Source organism: Grus americana, chromosome 1 (genome assembly GCF_028858705.1).
Source record: "Grus americana isolate bGruAme1 chromosome 1, bGruAme1.mat, whole genome shotgun sequence".
In the NCBI taxonomy this organism is placed as follows: Eukaryota; Metazoa; Chordata; class Aves; order Gruiformes; family Gruidae; genus Grus; species Grus americana.
The window spans coordinates 47,337,325-47,354,225 of NC_072852.1; the positions used below are offsets into that span (position 1 = coordinate 47,337,325).

The 16,901-nt window shown below is 33.9% G+C and overlaps 1 protein-coding gene across 2 annotated transcripts in view; it reads left to right on the forward strand.

Moving 5' to 3' along the window:
- The window catches only part of LRRIQ1 (leucine rich repeats and IQ motif containing 1), a 114,372-nt gene that overhangs the window by 81,229 nt on the left and 16,242 nt on the right, over positions 1 to 16,901 (forward strand). For both annotated transcript variants that reach the window (XM_054812748.1, XM_054812750.1), the window contains 3 exons: positions 9,716 to 9,848; positions 11,411 to 11,471; positions 16,349 to 16,469. In XM_054812748.1, coding sequence (XP_054668723.1) covers positions 9,716 to 9,848; positions 11,411 to 11,471; positions 16,349 to 16,469 — 315 coding nt within the window. The remainder of the gene's footprint in view (positions 1 to 9,715; positions 9,849 to 11,410; positions 11,472 to 16,348; positions 16,470 to 16,901) is intronic.

The window sequence follows — 16,901 nt, forward strand, 5'->3', positions numbered from 1 at the left end:
CTTTTAAATTGAAAATTATATGTATACATAATAGATAGAAGAGACAACCAAATCATAGGTATTCGTAACTGAACTACATATTGACATTAATACAATAATTTCAATATTTCACTTTCAGTGTTACTCTGCATTGATAAATACCAATCACATATGGTACTTGTGTACATTGGGAATGTTAATGAACAGGAATTCTTAAAAACAAGTTCATATATTTTTCAGATAACTATCTAGAAAAAATGTTTATTCTCAAGAGTAAACATAGTAAAGACTTTTTTTCATGTATATTCTCAAGCTGTGATAAAAAATTACATATTTTAATGACTTGTTCATAAAAAATTTGAGACAATTATTAACGTGGTGCAGGTCAGCTTTACTGACTAACGTCATGCTATTCCTGAGTAATGACTTTTTTTTTTTTTAATACTTGGCATATCTTCTTGTCACGTAGCAACCTCAATTGTACTTTGAACATATCTTTTGTTGGGTTTGGATTTTTTTCCCTTTCTTGTACTTTTAAGTCCTTCGATACAAACAAAACCTACCTTAATGGTTGTCACACTTAATAACATTTATTGTATTTCATATTTTTTGCCCTCTTAATAGAGGACAACATAGTAGTTAGACCTCCTGCACTCTTACAAAATGTTCCTTTGTATTTGTTTTTTTGAGAATTCCTTTGGAAGATCTGATGTCTTAAATCATTTTGCTTGGTTTATTGAATTTAGAGAAAGGTATTCCTCTGGCTCAGACTCCATACGAAGTGATAATCTTTTCTTGCTTGGGAATGCTGTTTCATTACTGAGCAACTAAGCACTCTGTTCAAGTTCTTGATTGTTTCTGTCAGTTAATCTTAAGAACTGGGAATGTATATAAATAAAATCTATCAAAAGATTCTGTAAAAAAATTTTTGAAGTTATGCATCTCTTGATTTCGTCCTGAGCAATATACAATCTATGCCTCTCTTCAGTAGAGAACGTCCATCATTAGGGGGTTTATTAATTCCCAAAGATTATGAGAAAAAATAGAGTTACGGTCTGTACCAGGCAGATTTGGAGGATGAGACAGAAATTATGTGAGAGTGTAGGCAGTAAGGATAACAAAATAAGCTCAATCTACTTCCATTTTATTTATTCCTTACATTTACTAATGGATAACTAAGCATGGAAATGCTGAACATACCATTTCAAAATATTTTTTTACTCCTTCTTGATTTCTTTGGTTCTTCAAGGGCTTTGACTATCCAAAGATCTCTGGGTAAATCTTGGCTATACTCCAGATTTACTTCTCAGCAGCAATGTTGAGATTTGCCCATGCTGAGTGGCTAAAGCAGGTAGTATATAGACTACAGAACACCCTGTTCATAGAAGACGATACAAAAGAGTAGTGTGAAAGTACAGCATAGTGCTGTAAGGTTTTTTATGTACTTTTTGAACTTCTAAAAGCCTGAGTTGATCTTGGCGGGTGCTGATTGCAGGAAGGAGTAGTACATATCAGGAACTCATCTCTGTGTGTGCGTGTCAGTAGAATATCATCCCTGGAGTTTCTCCAGTTTTGTAGAGTTGGGGTTTGGTTTTGTTTGGGGTTTTTTGGGTTTTTTTTTAAGAACGAACTGACTTAGTTTTTCAAACATGAAGTTGTTTCGTGTTATTTCCCAACCTATACATAAAACAAGCCTGTCCTTGGGTGGCGGAACTGAGAAATGTTAGTCTGTTCTTTTTAGTTGTAATACAGCTTTTATCCGGTTAAGATTTGGGAACCTGAGGAAGCCGTGTGTGTCTTTGTGTGTGTCTGTGTTTGTGCAGGTAGATGCTGAGATGTTCAACTTTTCTTTATATACACACTTCATCCTATCTGTCATAGCTTGTTTTACACTTATTCCTGAGTAAAATACAATCTATCTTCACTTTCACCACAGCATTAATCCAATATTAAAATTTCTGGCTATCCTAATAGTAATGCTGTTTATTATACTACTACTATAATATAAATGTCCAACATACTGGGACTGAAGAGTTTGATGTTTGGATGCCTTCAGTAATTGTCTTAGTACAAACAAAAATACCCAGAGCAGCTGATACATTTCAACTGAGTAAGGAACTGTATAGCATTTAATCAAAAATTTAATAAATGCAAAATCATAGACTCAGTCACCAGAGCTTGATCTTTGCATTTCCAAACTTGGAAGGTTTCAGAGAAATTAGAATCTTAACATTTCCAAATGTTTGTGCAGTTTATTTTCCTGCTTTTTCTTCTGCTTTTCTATGGCAAAAAAATTCATGTGGTCTTTGTCATTCACTGAGGTTAAAATAAATAACCATAACTATGTGTTGAATTCCATTGTTAAACGACTGCTGTAGCATTCTGAAGAAATAAACCAATTTTGCTGAATATTTCCTTGATATGAGTGTGTTTGAACAGTCTACATAACTCTAAATGTAGTGGTTTAAATGGTACAAAATTAACTAGTTTAATCAAATGGCAGAATATTGTTTTGTTTTCTGGCTTGTTTTTTTAGAGAAATAATTGTTATTTGGTGGACAAGGGAATCTCTTACAATTTATTAGAGAGTGTGGACCAGTGCACTACTGTTCCTTCATTTTTTATTCCCATGCCTATGACTCATTTTTAATTGACCCAAGCAACCTATTCTTACATTATTACTGTTATTAGCCCTCTGCTATTCAATCCCTATATCTTTCCCCAAATAGAGCTTCAAGTTCTTATCCCAAGATTCACTGCCCAAATCAGATCAGAACAGTCGTTAGTTAGCAAAAACTGAAATCAGCAATTGCCTGTGTGCCAGCTCCCTGTACACACATCAGGTGAAATATTTCTTTAGGTTTACAGATGAACTCAGAAAAGTGGTGTATGTCTTAGGAAGTGTCATGACATGAAACTGATATTGTTATGAAGGAAGTTGTAGAAGATAAATGATTATGTTTAACATAAATGGAGGAGTACGGGAGTACAGCCCATACAAGTTGCAGAAGTTGGGTAAATTGGAAGGAACAGTGTTTAATGCTCCCTTGAAGTCAGTGCCAGAAAAGTGAAGCTTATGAAGCAATTTGAAGGGAAATGGTCCATGTTCACAAGAAGAGTGAAAGACATAAGCAATTTAATATGGAGTAGTAGTTTGCAATGTATTTGTGTGATCAGAGGGTTGCAGTGAAAGGTTCAATAACCAGGAATCACTGGGAGAACTTCATCAGCTCTATTGTGATATGAATAGAGAGAAATAACTAAATGAGGTTTCTTAAAAGTACACCATTAAAGATTAAGTAAGACTTGGATTTGCCTTAATGTGGGGAAAGGAACAAATTGAGCATAACCCATAAGCTAGGGATAAATATTAATTACTACTTAGAAATTGTAGTGGTGGTGTATTCTGCAGAGGCAGGAACAAGTAGCAAAATAGAAAAGAATGTGTGGGAAGGCTTAGGTATGAAATCCTGTTTTCCTTGAATTCAGAAGCTGAAATTTGAACAGTTTCAGTGGTTTAGGAATCTCAGTGAAAGGGTTCAGCTATTGCATAATCTAATAGTAAGGCATCAAAGAGATAACACAAAAAGCGCAGGCTGAAATGTGGTAACCACTGAAGCAGGATGAATTAAGTAGGTGAAGCTTTATTACTGGTGTTAATCACCCAGAAATAGAGCACGGTGTGAAAGACAGGAAAAAATAGAAATGAAAACAGGGAGAAAAAAAGGACAGCCAAAATAAAGACTATGGTTGTAACTGAGAGTGTGGTGAATACCTGGATTTGATGAAGGAAGAATGAGTGTGAGGGCAAGGTCAAGAACAGTCTTGTGGTAAAAAAAGAGATTATGATTACAACAGCAGATGAAGAGATTAGAGAAGAGAAGGAGATTTGCAGATGGAATAGTAATATAGTAGACCTTATTTTTAGTCTGAAAAAAATCTGAAATACCTGGTAAAAGAGAAAAAGGGCACAAGTTTTAGAAAAAAAAAAATTTTTTTTTTTGCTTTCATAATTTTTGAAAGACATGCCCCTGTGGGTTGATCAGTACTCCCATGTTCAAAACTCCTGGTGATGTAATTGATAATGCATTTTTAAGCATCAAGAAGTTTTGCAGGTCATAACCTGATTTGGTATTCTTGTGAAAAAAATCTATATTTCACCTTTTATTCAACTGTGAATTCACACAGACACTGCTATAAATATTTTTATTTCATTCATTCTAGTCCTAGGGATGGAAGTTGATTTAGTCAAAAATTACTCAGATGAAAAAGTAACATCTAAAATTAGCTAATCCATATGGTATAGCTATGTCACAAACAAGTTTTTGTGTTTTAAAGGTAGAAATGTATGTGTTTCACCGTCTGAAAATTCCAGACCTGAGTTGTAGGTAAACAGATATTATCTGAAGATACTATAATTTTAGGTGAACAGAACTCTGTAACAATTGCTGCCACATGATACTACCAACTGTCTGGAAGTTTTATATATATTTCTAATATAAATGTATTCACGGAATACCTGTGAGCATGCTAAAGACCACTCTAAATACCATTCTTTTTCCCAAACCAGTATTTTTGGCACGTAGGAATTGCTGTGTAATGCTTAGGTATATTTAGTGACTTCTGACAAAGTAGACTTCTGACAAATGTGTCGAGATTTTTGTGGAAAAGAAGAAATTCCTCTCATTTTTCTTAGATGCTGCTATAAGTTTCTGGGTGGTTTTAGGGGTGGAAGTGGGGTGTTGTTGTGGGTTTTTTATAATTGTTGTTTTCCTGTCTGTTTCCAGATTCTTCAGTTTCTTGCCTTGGTAGCAATGTTGTTACTCATGTTGTTCCTGCTTTCAGTTCTGCATGTATTATACAGATTGTAACAGAAATAATGCCATTGTGTTTGTTGACTGACATATGGAAAAAATGACATAAAAAGTTGGATTTTAGGTTTGGGATTTCCAGATTATTTATTAATGTGCATTATAAGATAACTTTATAGAAGGCATAGGAGAAATTATAAAAATCCTCACAGGGTATATATAATTTTAATTTTCATTCAGAATAATCTTTTTAAAGAGTTTGTACACTCATGCACAGAGTCGGATGCACACAGCCTCCTATATATATATTACTGACCAGTAATATATACCAGAATACTGACAGATAAGAAAAATTTCAATGTATTAATAGCATAGACATGAATTTTATGCCCAGGCTCAGCTACTTAATTCCTATATTAAGAGCACCATTTCCAGAATACATACTGAGAAAATTAACTCTGGTCACAGATTTTTTATATTAAGGGAGGAAAACTTAGAATGCTGAAGAAATTCCAAGCCCTTCTTTCACATTGTAGGTCGTAGTTTTCTTAGTCTCTTACTTTATTTGTATTGTACTCTGTATGAAGCAAGTTTTGAAGTGAATTAAATCATCCTCTAAACACAAAATTTAACTGTAAAAGGTTGGATACAGTGCAGACTTCTCCACACATTTCTCTGTTTCAAGAAACACATGACATATTGAAGTCAGACCTTTTATCTTCCCATCGCCAACAAGTAGATTTGGAAAAAAAAAATCACCGTCTTGAATCGAGTTCCTTAGCATCCCCTTGCATATAAAGTGACAAAGAGTTGAGTAGCTAACTGGGATTTAGAACAATCTAGATCAGTGTTTCCTGGGCATAGAATCTGAAAATTAAAATGCAGAACCTGAAAGATCACCCTGAATATAAACATTGCGTAGCCATACTCCTTTTTGTGTGCTGGCTTGCTGTTAAACTGGGGAATGTGGGCATGAGATGCCCCTAATGTAGATATTGAGGTACTCCTTAGACAGTGGGAAACATAGGTTTGAGCTATTCTTTAGCCTGGTGAGATTTGAATCTCTGGCTTCCACATGCCAAGCTATTCCCTATGGGTATGCTTCAATCCTCTTTTTAAAGCTAACTGCCACAGCTGAGGGCACAAGATGCACCAATCTTGAGGAAAAACCTATGAGAAAAAAACTGCCTCTATCTAGAACTTTGGGCGCTTCACCACAAGTAGGTCACAGATTCTTAGCCTTTCTCCTTTAACTCAATGAGTTATCCAGAGATAGTCTAATTTAAAGTACATGAGTAGCATCTATATTTTAAATGGAACATGAGTCATGCTGTCTCAGAGCATGCCCAGAAAATTAATTTGACAGACAGACGATGACATTTTTCTGGATCCCAAAGTTCAGGTTCTTACGGGTTGACATGTTGATTTGGGGACACAGAAAAGAATTTGTTAGTTTCCTGTAATGTTCAGTTCCGAGGACATTTCAGGTACCCAGGCTCTTCCAAGTAAGTTCTCTCTACTTAGATGCCCAAATTCTGTAGGAAAATGACAATAAGTGCCCCTTAAGGCTGCATTGGATCTGGCCTAAGTGCATAATATGTGTGTGGATGATTAATTTGCAACACCTAAAAATCATTACTGTATTAATGCCAAATGTAAGACCATTCCAATCTTAAATTATTAACGTGTGTGTCATGTAAAAAAAGAAAGTCAAAAAGATTGAAAGCTTAGAACTGATAATCTAATGAGGATACAATACTTTAAATACCTCTGAGATTAATTTGGTTTTTTGACAGAGTTGTGCCTTCTTTGATGTATTCCTTTTTTCTTTGATATTCTAAGAGTTGTCTGGGTTTAACAATTAAAGATTATAGGTCTGATCTATTTCAAAGATGCAGAATGCTTACAGCTCTTTGGAACTTCTGTGGAATTTGTGAGTGTTAGTACTTCTACAAAATCAGGTCCAGGTTTTAAAAAAAACCCAGAGCCCTAATTTAAGAAAGCTATCAAGCAAATGCATGTTAATGATACTGATACACCAGATCCTCAAACACATGATGTTCATAAGTGGAAGAGAAAAGTGATAATGCTGTATTTTAATTCATAACATAGTATTTTTTTTCATAAGAATTAAAAAGAGAGATGTTACTATTAAAAAATAAGACTACGGGTATGTTCCAAATAAGAAAATAGAATACAGTTTTCTGCAGCATTATTAAACAAATTGTTGAAATGTCTGCCTGTTTGAGAAAAAAAAGTCACTATTAACTCGAATATAGAACAAAAATACTCTGCTTAATAGTATAAATTATTTTAAGGGGAAAAAACCCTTGTATGCACTTTTATCTTGATCTCTTTCTTGTTTCAATAATGTTTCAATAATTAGCATGCAAAAATAAATTAAAATAAATTAAAAATAAAATAAAATTTTATTAAATAAAACCAGTTGTATTTCACACATAATTCGCTCAGAAATTCAAACTGCAACTAAGGCAAATTGTTAACAATCATTTTGGAAAAATAACTTGCCAAGTTAAAAGTATTCATTTCTCATAAGTTTTATCATAGTTTATTGTATGTGCATCTTCTTTTGACCATCATTGACACACAGACTCAGATATGAACTTCTAATACTGGTTTTAAATCCCTACATAGATTTCTCTTTTAATAGAGGAAAACGTAATAAACATTTTAGTAAATGCATAAATAATACTGATCCTTTTAATAGGAAGAAGTAATTCTCCTGAGAAAGATGGTAATACTAGAGCAACTTTTCTGTAAATACAGATAAGAAAAAATCTAAAGATAATTTCTTGGGGAACTATTCCTCATTGGAGAACATATGCTGAAAAGCAGAAGGTACAGTCTCCAGGACTGCTCTTACAAAGTCATGCAGAACGTTTCTTAGTCTTGTTATAAATCAGCATCTTCTTCAGCTGAAGAGTTATAAGAGTACCAGTGTAGCTGCAAACTTTGAACCTATACATCTTCAAAATGTAACAGTCAGAAAACAGTACTCCTGAAGCAGGAACAGGGGAAGGCAGTATCATAAACTTAGAAAAGAAGAAATGGCTCCCACTTTAATCAAGGAAGATGATGAACTCTGTAGTTAGCACTCTTCACATTTTAATAATTGGCACTGATCGAGCAGTTCACTGCTTGACCTTTTTAGTCATCCCTCACAACCTCATTTGGGTGGATACAGTGACTGTCCATCCAAGCTCTTCATTTCTCTGTCTTCCTAAGGAGGTAAATGAGAGCTCTTTACATCAACTGAAGATAAATTCTTCTGCCTAAGTTCTAGTCTGTGACTCACTAGCAAGACATATATGACTTCATATTCTGGACCTTGCCTAATCTTAGTAGGTTAATTATGGGTTTGGCAATTGAACACCTTCAGCCTAAGGAGTGGATTTGGTTTGAATAGAGATTCTCTGTACCAGGATAAATAGAGAGCAGAACCAAAAGACATTTTGTAGTTCAGACTATGAAATAAGAAGCTATGATACTTTAACAATAATCCCTTAGAGCTAAAAGATGAAAGCAATGAGCTCACTGCAAAGCCAGGTAAAATGCAAGCGAGGAACTACATTTTGCAGCTTATGCAAAGTAAATTGTAATTTTTACAGAGGACTAAGTTTAAAAAATACTACAGGTAGTGTAGCAAGCCTCTTAAAGGGTGACTTGGTGAATAGCCTGTAACTTCAGTTTACGTTGTCAAAACATGAATGAAAACTAAGGCTTAAAATAAGGAGTATGAAGAAACCGTTCACCTCCAAGGCAGTTCTGACATCCCCCCCCCGCCCCTTTATAGTTATTGATAGTTAAATCAGTCATGGTGGGCAAATGGACTGACCTACGTTCCTTGCTGGGCCAAGTGCAAAAGGTATGCTCCTACAGTTTACTAAGCAACTTCTAGTAGCTGCTGAATTTACCTTTCACTGAAAGAAAGAAAAATCTTTGAAAGGAAAAAGGAATATTCAGCAAGAGGGAAGATCATTCAGTGTCATCTGAAATGAGATTAAAGAGAAAAACAAAATACTTTTGTACAAAATAAAAAAAATATTTTGATGTCTCTCAAAAGCCCTGAGTCAAACGTGCCCAAAAGACATAACTTATAAAGTTGATGTATAAGGACAGAAAACAAAAATTTGTTCTAATCCATGAATGTCCCCATGCAACAATGATGCTTCCTCTGCAGGCTCTTCCAATTCTGCCATCCTCTTCCTTATGCTTCAAACATATCTGGTATTCACCAGAATGGTCCCAAAAACTGAAGGATCTCCAGAATTGTACAGGTTTTTTTCATAATGTCACTATTTTATTCTCTGTCTTTGGGTATCTTTTGTGATCCAAAAGTAGATAGTAATTTGTGAAAAATAATTTCATTTATGTATACTATTGCTTTCAAATCCAATATCAGAAAGTGCCATTGAAGTGTCTTAATAAATCATATCAGTAAAAGATAGGTAAGAGGAATAAGAACGCTCTTGCATATAATGGTGATTTTTTTTTACCTTATAGATTGGTAAATAGAATTATAAACATACATGAATGTGTACTTTTAAGTATAGAGATATCACAGTAAGCAACATTCACAGATGCTATGACAAGTAATTTATGTATATTTCCATATATATTTCAGAATAAAGCAGAATCTTATTTCCCAATAAAAATAAATATATTCAGAAGGCAAATATTTAATCCCAAAAGAGAAAATAAACCATAAAATTCAAAATTCATTTAAAAGTATTTCTTAAATGTATCTGAAGAAATTCTAGTTGGACTTTTGCAAGAAAAGGAAGTAATTGCCTTTTTTTTTTCTGAAAGGGAATATGCTCAAAGTTTATCTGGGGAATCTTAAAAAAATATGTATATTTTAAAATAATAATGAAATACAGGAGTATCTTTTTTTTCCTCCCCAGGTAAAAAAGAAGAATTTTCTCAGATGGATACTACTTTAGATGAGAAATTACAAAGGAGAAAAGACTTTACATACCAATGGCTTCATACACAGCTTTTCGATTATGAAGCAGCCAGATCCAAAAATATGAAGTGGTGAGGTCATTGCCTTTAAATTATGATTTTTTTTATTTTAAATTTATCTTGTAAAGTGAAACCTAGCTTAATAGTTCTAAAACAAACATGACTACTTTGTAGCTAGCAGATAGTACACTGTATTTCTGGGTCCCAAACGTGGTACCCTATAGAATTGGTTTAGTAGTCATTGTACAGAAACTTCTTCCGCAGTGATAATGAAATGATACACAGGGCAGAATCTTACGATAAATGTTTACATAGCTTTATGCTAGCAATGCAGTGGGTTTTATATTGTAAAGAGTATAGAAAAAAGTGCTTATTTGTCATATATTTTATAACTTTATTGGTATATATTATGCTTTTATGTAATTAGATCAACTGTAACATTACCTATATTGTTATATTTGATTAAGAAAGGAAGAATCCCACTTTTTAATTACATAATATGTATCTACATTTTGTCTTCAAAACATAAACCCAACTTTTAAATCTTCATAGTATACTTTAGTAAAATGTTGTAAACGTGTTCCTTCTATATTTAATTGTGGTTATTAAACAGGTAAAATATCAGTACAGTTAAAGAAAGGGTTAATCTCATTCCCTAAACTAACACGAAGACATAGTAAGTATATTTTGGTCATAAATTCAATATAAACCATTGATATCTTAGTGAAGTCATTAGTAGGACACAATGCCAAGCACCTCTAATAAAACTAAACAAGGTGTCAGTAGGCAAGCAATGGATTTAGTTTAAGCATCTTAACTTTATTTTCATTTTAAATGTATTTAATTTGTAATGAAATGGACTGCATATTGTTATGTTTTGTATGCAAAAATATTCCACATTTCTAAATTGTATCAATGACGGTAGGAAGTATATGCAGCACATATTCCTTAGAAAATATTTCTCTGTCAGTCATGTTCCATAATAGTGAAACACTCCAAGTATTTGTTTAAGATAACTGTCATGACTTTTAATTTGAAGGAAAACACTGGAACAGAACATGTAATGATGTTTGAAAGTAAGAAGACATGAAAATTTATAAAAGAATTTTTTAAAATGTCATTGTGTTACCTCTGCAGGTGTGTGCTATGCACTAGTATTTATGCTGACACTTTTTAAGATTATGATACCATTTCTGAATGTAGCAAAAGTCCCACCAATCTCCATTGGAATATCACTGGTATACTGTTTAGAACAGCTGATACATTTATGTAACTGAAAACAATTTTATTCCTACGTAATGTGGCAACTGATTTGGCTATAATTTATGTCAGTACATGCAAAAATGCCTGCATGGTTGCATTTATTGACATTTATATTTTTAAATTAGTATTCTATCATAGAAATAAACCATATTAGTTGTTAATAATGTCAAGTACAAATATTTTAATATTAATTACTCTGATACTTTATCAATTAATTTTAATTACTCCAATACATCTTAATGATGGCATTATTTTAAATACTATCATTTCTACTTAAGCAGGAGTGTTTCCAGGAAAAGATTCTGTCCAGGTATTTTAGTGAACCCAGTACAGTGGGATTTATTGAAATTTCTATTCTACATTTTTCCCAGCTGTCGTTTTTTACCCGAGTTAGATCCTGCGATACGTGACAGTAGACGAGTACAACTTGTGGTAAGAACTTGTTTCCTTGTGGGATTTTGCAGAATTCGGCTATGCCTTGATGGTGTTTTCAAATGCATACTTGGTGTAAAACAACCAGGAGATTTTTTTGATCAATATAATTCTTTAATGTCGTCTCTGTTTGGCAATCAAGTCGCCCATTGATGGAGATCAGAAGAAAATGTTTGAGCACAAGAACCCATGTGTGTACACAGGGTTCTAGTTTCGTAATCTGATACTGGTTTTGTTTTTAAGACATCAAATGCTACTGTGTGTTTTTTAAAGCTTCTAAATCAACCTTTTAAAAATGTTTTAAAAAAATGAAATATGGTTCAGCACTCATTACATTATTGACTGAAAACATGTATTCTTGTCAATCACACAAGTTTAAATGTTCTTAAATTCTGTAGGTCACATACCTAAATCATTCTAATATGCCTACAGTGTCATTTATTAAAAGACAGTAAGTTAGGCTAGTATATTAATATTATTAAAAACTGTATAAAATCAGACTTATTCCTACATTTCTATATTTTTGACATCATAAAATGCCTCCTACTCTTTTCATGACTCATTCTTTTCTTTGCAGCATTTAAAAAAAAATTGTATTTTCTGAAATGGGTAGTTCTATAGGTTGGCAGGAGGGAGAATATAAGTCATTTAACAATCTGAAGATTTACAAAATTAAAAAACTCAGTGTCAGAGATATCCAAAAGTTCCTTTGATAGTGAGCAGTGTTATGATGCCTACTGGCCAATATATACTATATACTATATACTATATACTATATACTATATACTATATACATGTACACACACACTTTAAATTTTATTGCCAAATTAGCAATATTCTTGTTGAAATAATTATGTGGGTGTTAAAAAAATGGGGCAAAAACTTACAAACTATGCAGAATTAGTGTCTTATATACAGAATGTAAAATGTTGCATAAAAAATATTTCCAGGTTAGATAATGTATCATATGCCTAATTCTATACTCTGAGCAGTCTTGGCCCTTTCTAACTTGTCTTCCTTAGCTTTACCAACTGTGCAATATGCATGTTTTGGAAATGCTTCTAAAATTCACTGTTGAAAAAAAATGCTTTTAAACTTAGATGTTACTATTTTCTTGAAGTCAGATTTTGTGAAAAATTCTTCTCTGCTGTGGGGTGTGTCCAGTTCTTAGGTTGTTGTTAAAGTTCAGTGAAATCGTGAACCACGCGACTGTTGTGATGGGTTTTGGTTGCAGCAGCACTAATAGTTATTTGTTAGGTAAAGTCTAAAACAGTAATTGCTCTAATTTGAGCAAATCATAATCTAATAATGTTATCTAAATTGCACATTATGTAATTATCGGTAAGCATATGTGCACATAGGTAGATTGTATCTTATTTACAGTAAGCAGTTCTGTCCACAAAATACTGCTGCAATCCCACAACAGTATTATGATGTGGTGTGCCCACATAACTGGCAATGTTATGGGATTGTCACAGCCCGTGCCACATAATTACATAGCTGTTCACATGAATGAAATAGAAAAATGCAATAGAAGGTCAAAAAATAGAAAAAAGGAATAAAATGTATCTCTACTGCAGAAAGCAGTACTATATAGGCAATGAAATAATGATGTGGTTTGTGCACATACATGTCTGGAAAATTATGGTTTTAAAATTTATATGGGTTCTCTTAACATTTAAAGGTTGAAATGTGAAATGTGAACATACTCCTAATGCTTTTGCATAGTAATTCAGCTAGAAGCTCTGAAATCGTGACAAAAATGAAGTTAATGCTTAGCTGCAATCATTATCAAAAAGTAGGAAAAATTCTGGTAAACTGAAAGAGGAAAATACACATAAAAAAAATAGAAGAGGAAAGCATTCTTGAGCATTTCCAGTAGTTTATTCATATGTCATATGCTCAATCATAAAGTTTCCTGGTATGTAATAGGATCCCTAATTTGTATGTGTTACATAAGCCTGCCTTCGGAAAGTACTAGATTAATATAATTTTCTAACCGATATTTGTGCACATTCCTAAAATTTCAGACATTCTTTTTCATGGGGACAAAATGGTATTTCAATGGTTGCATATTAACGATGAAGTTTTAGCCCTTCTCATTAGGGAATAAACTCTATGTAGTAACCTGCAGTAAATCTAAGACCTTATTATGTTAATCTTGATAATTTTGATGATCTTGCTTACTACTTCTGCTACATAAGTGCTTAGGAAGGCATGCGAACTTATCGTTTAAACTGGGCACTTGCAATTAGTATTTTGCTGAATGACAAGTAGGGTAGACTTCCTGATTCATCTTTGTATGTAGTTTAAGTTACCTACATGGTTACCCACTTCACTATTAACCAGTATCTCCAAATCACGAAGATATAACTTGAATTTAAAAGCACTTTTTACCTCAGAAGGTTACAGATTATCTTAATAATTTAACATAGAAATAGGGAAATATTCACATGCAGAGTTGTATTCAAGGCAAAGATTCCCACTCATTGAATTTAATTTCCAATTAATTGGAAAAAAAAAAAGGTTTGTAGTAATAAAACTGAGGGCAAAAAGTCTGAAGAGTTAACTATGGTGATCACTACAGATGGAAGTCCAATACTGCACTCTGTGAAAAAGTGTACCAGTATCTTAAATTTCTTCCAAATTTTTGGCTCTAAGCTATAAATGGAAAAGGGAAGGTTTTCATTAGCTTCAGAGGACTTTCAATCAGGTTCTTTACAAACCTGAAATTAAGTTTGCTCCAGTGATTAATACAACCTTAAGTATTACTCTGACTGCAATTGGGTGAAAACACTTATCTTTATTTGAAAGAAAATAACAAATATTTTGCATCAGAGCGCCACACAGCCTTATTAAAAGCTAGCATATAACACTGAATATTGTTGCCTACAAGATAATGAAGCCTCAGACTCTATGATGGTAGGGATTGGATAGTAATTCCGTGGAAAGGTGAGTTGTTTAAAGTAATGTGGCCTCCTGGGTCTTTGGGAATCGGGACATTAGAAAACTTCTGCTGTGTGCCGAAACAAGTTAGATGGAAATAAAAAATGATCAGTTCCATTGGTTTGAATCTCTCTGAGCGTCACAATGATTGCATTATTAAAGATTTTGAACCTACGAGCTCTCACAAGCTTAAAGCAACTGTAAATATTAAGGCTAAAAGTATAAAGAGTTGGCAGGATAAAACTGGTACTCTTTTCAAAGTTTCTTTACACTGCTATGGAAGAGAAAATGAAATATTTATGTTAACAGCAATAATACGGCCTGCTATCTGTGCAACGCAAAACTTTTAAATCATGGTCATTAGACAGAAAAGGCAAGCATCAGAAAACAAGGGATAAACTTTCTGTGCTGACACAAAGGGTATGCAGTCACTAAGGAAGAGCGTAAAATCTCTGTATCTTTGGAGCTGTTGGTTTGAAAACGCATGAACTTTTTAATGAATTTTACATTAAACAGTGACTGGGTAAAGACAAAGAAATGAAACAGGTCTCCATTTCATCTGAGTTCTCTAAGTTAGACTGGACTACAAAGCCTGTCTGCATTGGTGCAATGCTGCTCTTGGTACAGTGAGCTGGTTTGAACAGGAAGCCTGGAGATCGTCTCCTCCAGAACAGCCTGCAGCTCCGTGCTTGTAGCCTACAGCATTTTCCTGAGGAAAAGGGAGCTGCAGGCTTCAACCGCCCGAGGAAGGAGTTGAGATCCAGTCTCTCGATTCCTGATCGAGCAGTCTAGCTGCTATGATATTATCCAGAGTCTGGTGACATTACCACTAGCATAGTCTCTCCTTTTTTGTTGTTTGTTTGGGGTTTTTTGTTAAAAAAATGGACTCTACTCAGTTAGACACCTAGCTTCTGAAAGGATTGGGGGCTTTTCAGCCCAGATACAGGAATGACTTAATCTGCCTCCTGGACTCCACTTCTGAAGGTCCAGAGACTAGAAAATTTATGTCCTCGTGTTCAGTACTTTCAGCTGATGAGCTTTGCACTGGGGATTTTGTAGATCGCTCTTCTGCAGCATCTGATTTTCCCCCGTCGTTGTTACTGGCCCTCAGTATCTAGTTAACAGTGTTGTTAGATGGCTGCTTTTGATGTTGATTAGCTTTTCATGTCAAGAACAGGGAGTTCTTCTTGAGTAAATGTGAAGTCATTTCTGCAAAACTAACAATCTACCATTTACAGTGTGTGGTATCTTCCAGGTCAGTATTTTTAACCTTTGCCCTACATGTTCCCAAAACAAGAACCCATTGCTAAAATGAAATATGATTTTCCTTTCTATTTTGCCATATTTATGTGCAGGTAACATGCCTCATGCCAAGATCTACTACCACTGGATGTTAGAAGTTTATAATTAAGATAATACTCTTACCTAAAGTATAATTAAAATGCTGTCTGATGGTTATGGTTAATTAGGAAAAAACTAAAAGATTAAATTACTTACTGGGCCCTTGACTGATTGAACTGATACGTGTCCTGGATAAAACATAAATATTGCAGAAAATAATCCAATATGACATCTCTGACATTCAACTATAACTTAAATTATAGACTGGTCAGTAAATGATCTTAAGCTGTTTAAGGTTTCATCAGCCGTCTGCAAGATTGATTTTCTTCAAAATTACTGTACTAAAATGTTTTCTTTTGTTGTTGCACTGACTCAGATCACAAACCACAATTTTAAGATCGGCTCTTATTTACAAAAATGCTTTGACATAGTGCATTTGTTCAGCCCAGGCAACAATAAAGGATTGTGGTATCATTTTGAAGAAGGTTGTTTGACAGACCCTGTTTGTTTATTTGGGGTAATGTGAGCTGCATTCAGAAAATGTTATATTTTGTTTCATGATTGTGTACATTCTCTCCCACTGCTTCCAGGCAAGCCCTGTAAGCAGAGAAGACACGGATTTAGACTTTGTTTCCATGGCCAGTGGAAGTGCTTTGACTGAGAACAGAGAAAAAAACAAGCAGCCACACAGACACTCAGCAAGATCTTCAAGTAAGTTATGGGGTTTTTTCAATATCAGTTTTAAAAATCACTTTAAAATGCTAGGTGGAACTGACCATGCTTGGAATCCCTAGTAACACATGCTACTTCTCTCTCTCTTTCTTTCTTACCTAAAACCTTCTCATACGTTTTCTACAGTTCTGTTTAAAAACTGTGTCATTAATATCAATAGACTTTCCGCTTGTGATTTTAACCCACGGGAAGTTCCCTGTGACGTGTGCTAGGTCTTCTGATGACAGAGTTCTTAAAAGATTTTGTTTTCTCTAAATTATAAAACAGGGTGGGTTTTTTAATGTTCTCCTTCATTTTTTTATCCAAAAGAGGTTTGAAAAATACATGTTTTGTTAACTGTATACCAGAACACATATCCTAATCAAGCCACAAATTTCTGTCACGTTGATTACCAATTATGCTGTAGTATAT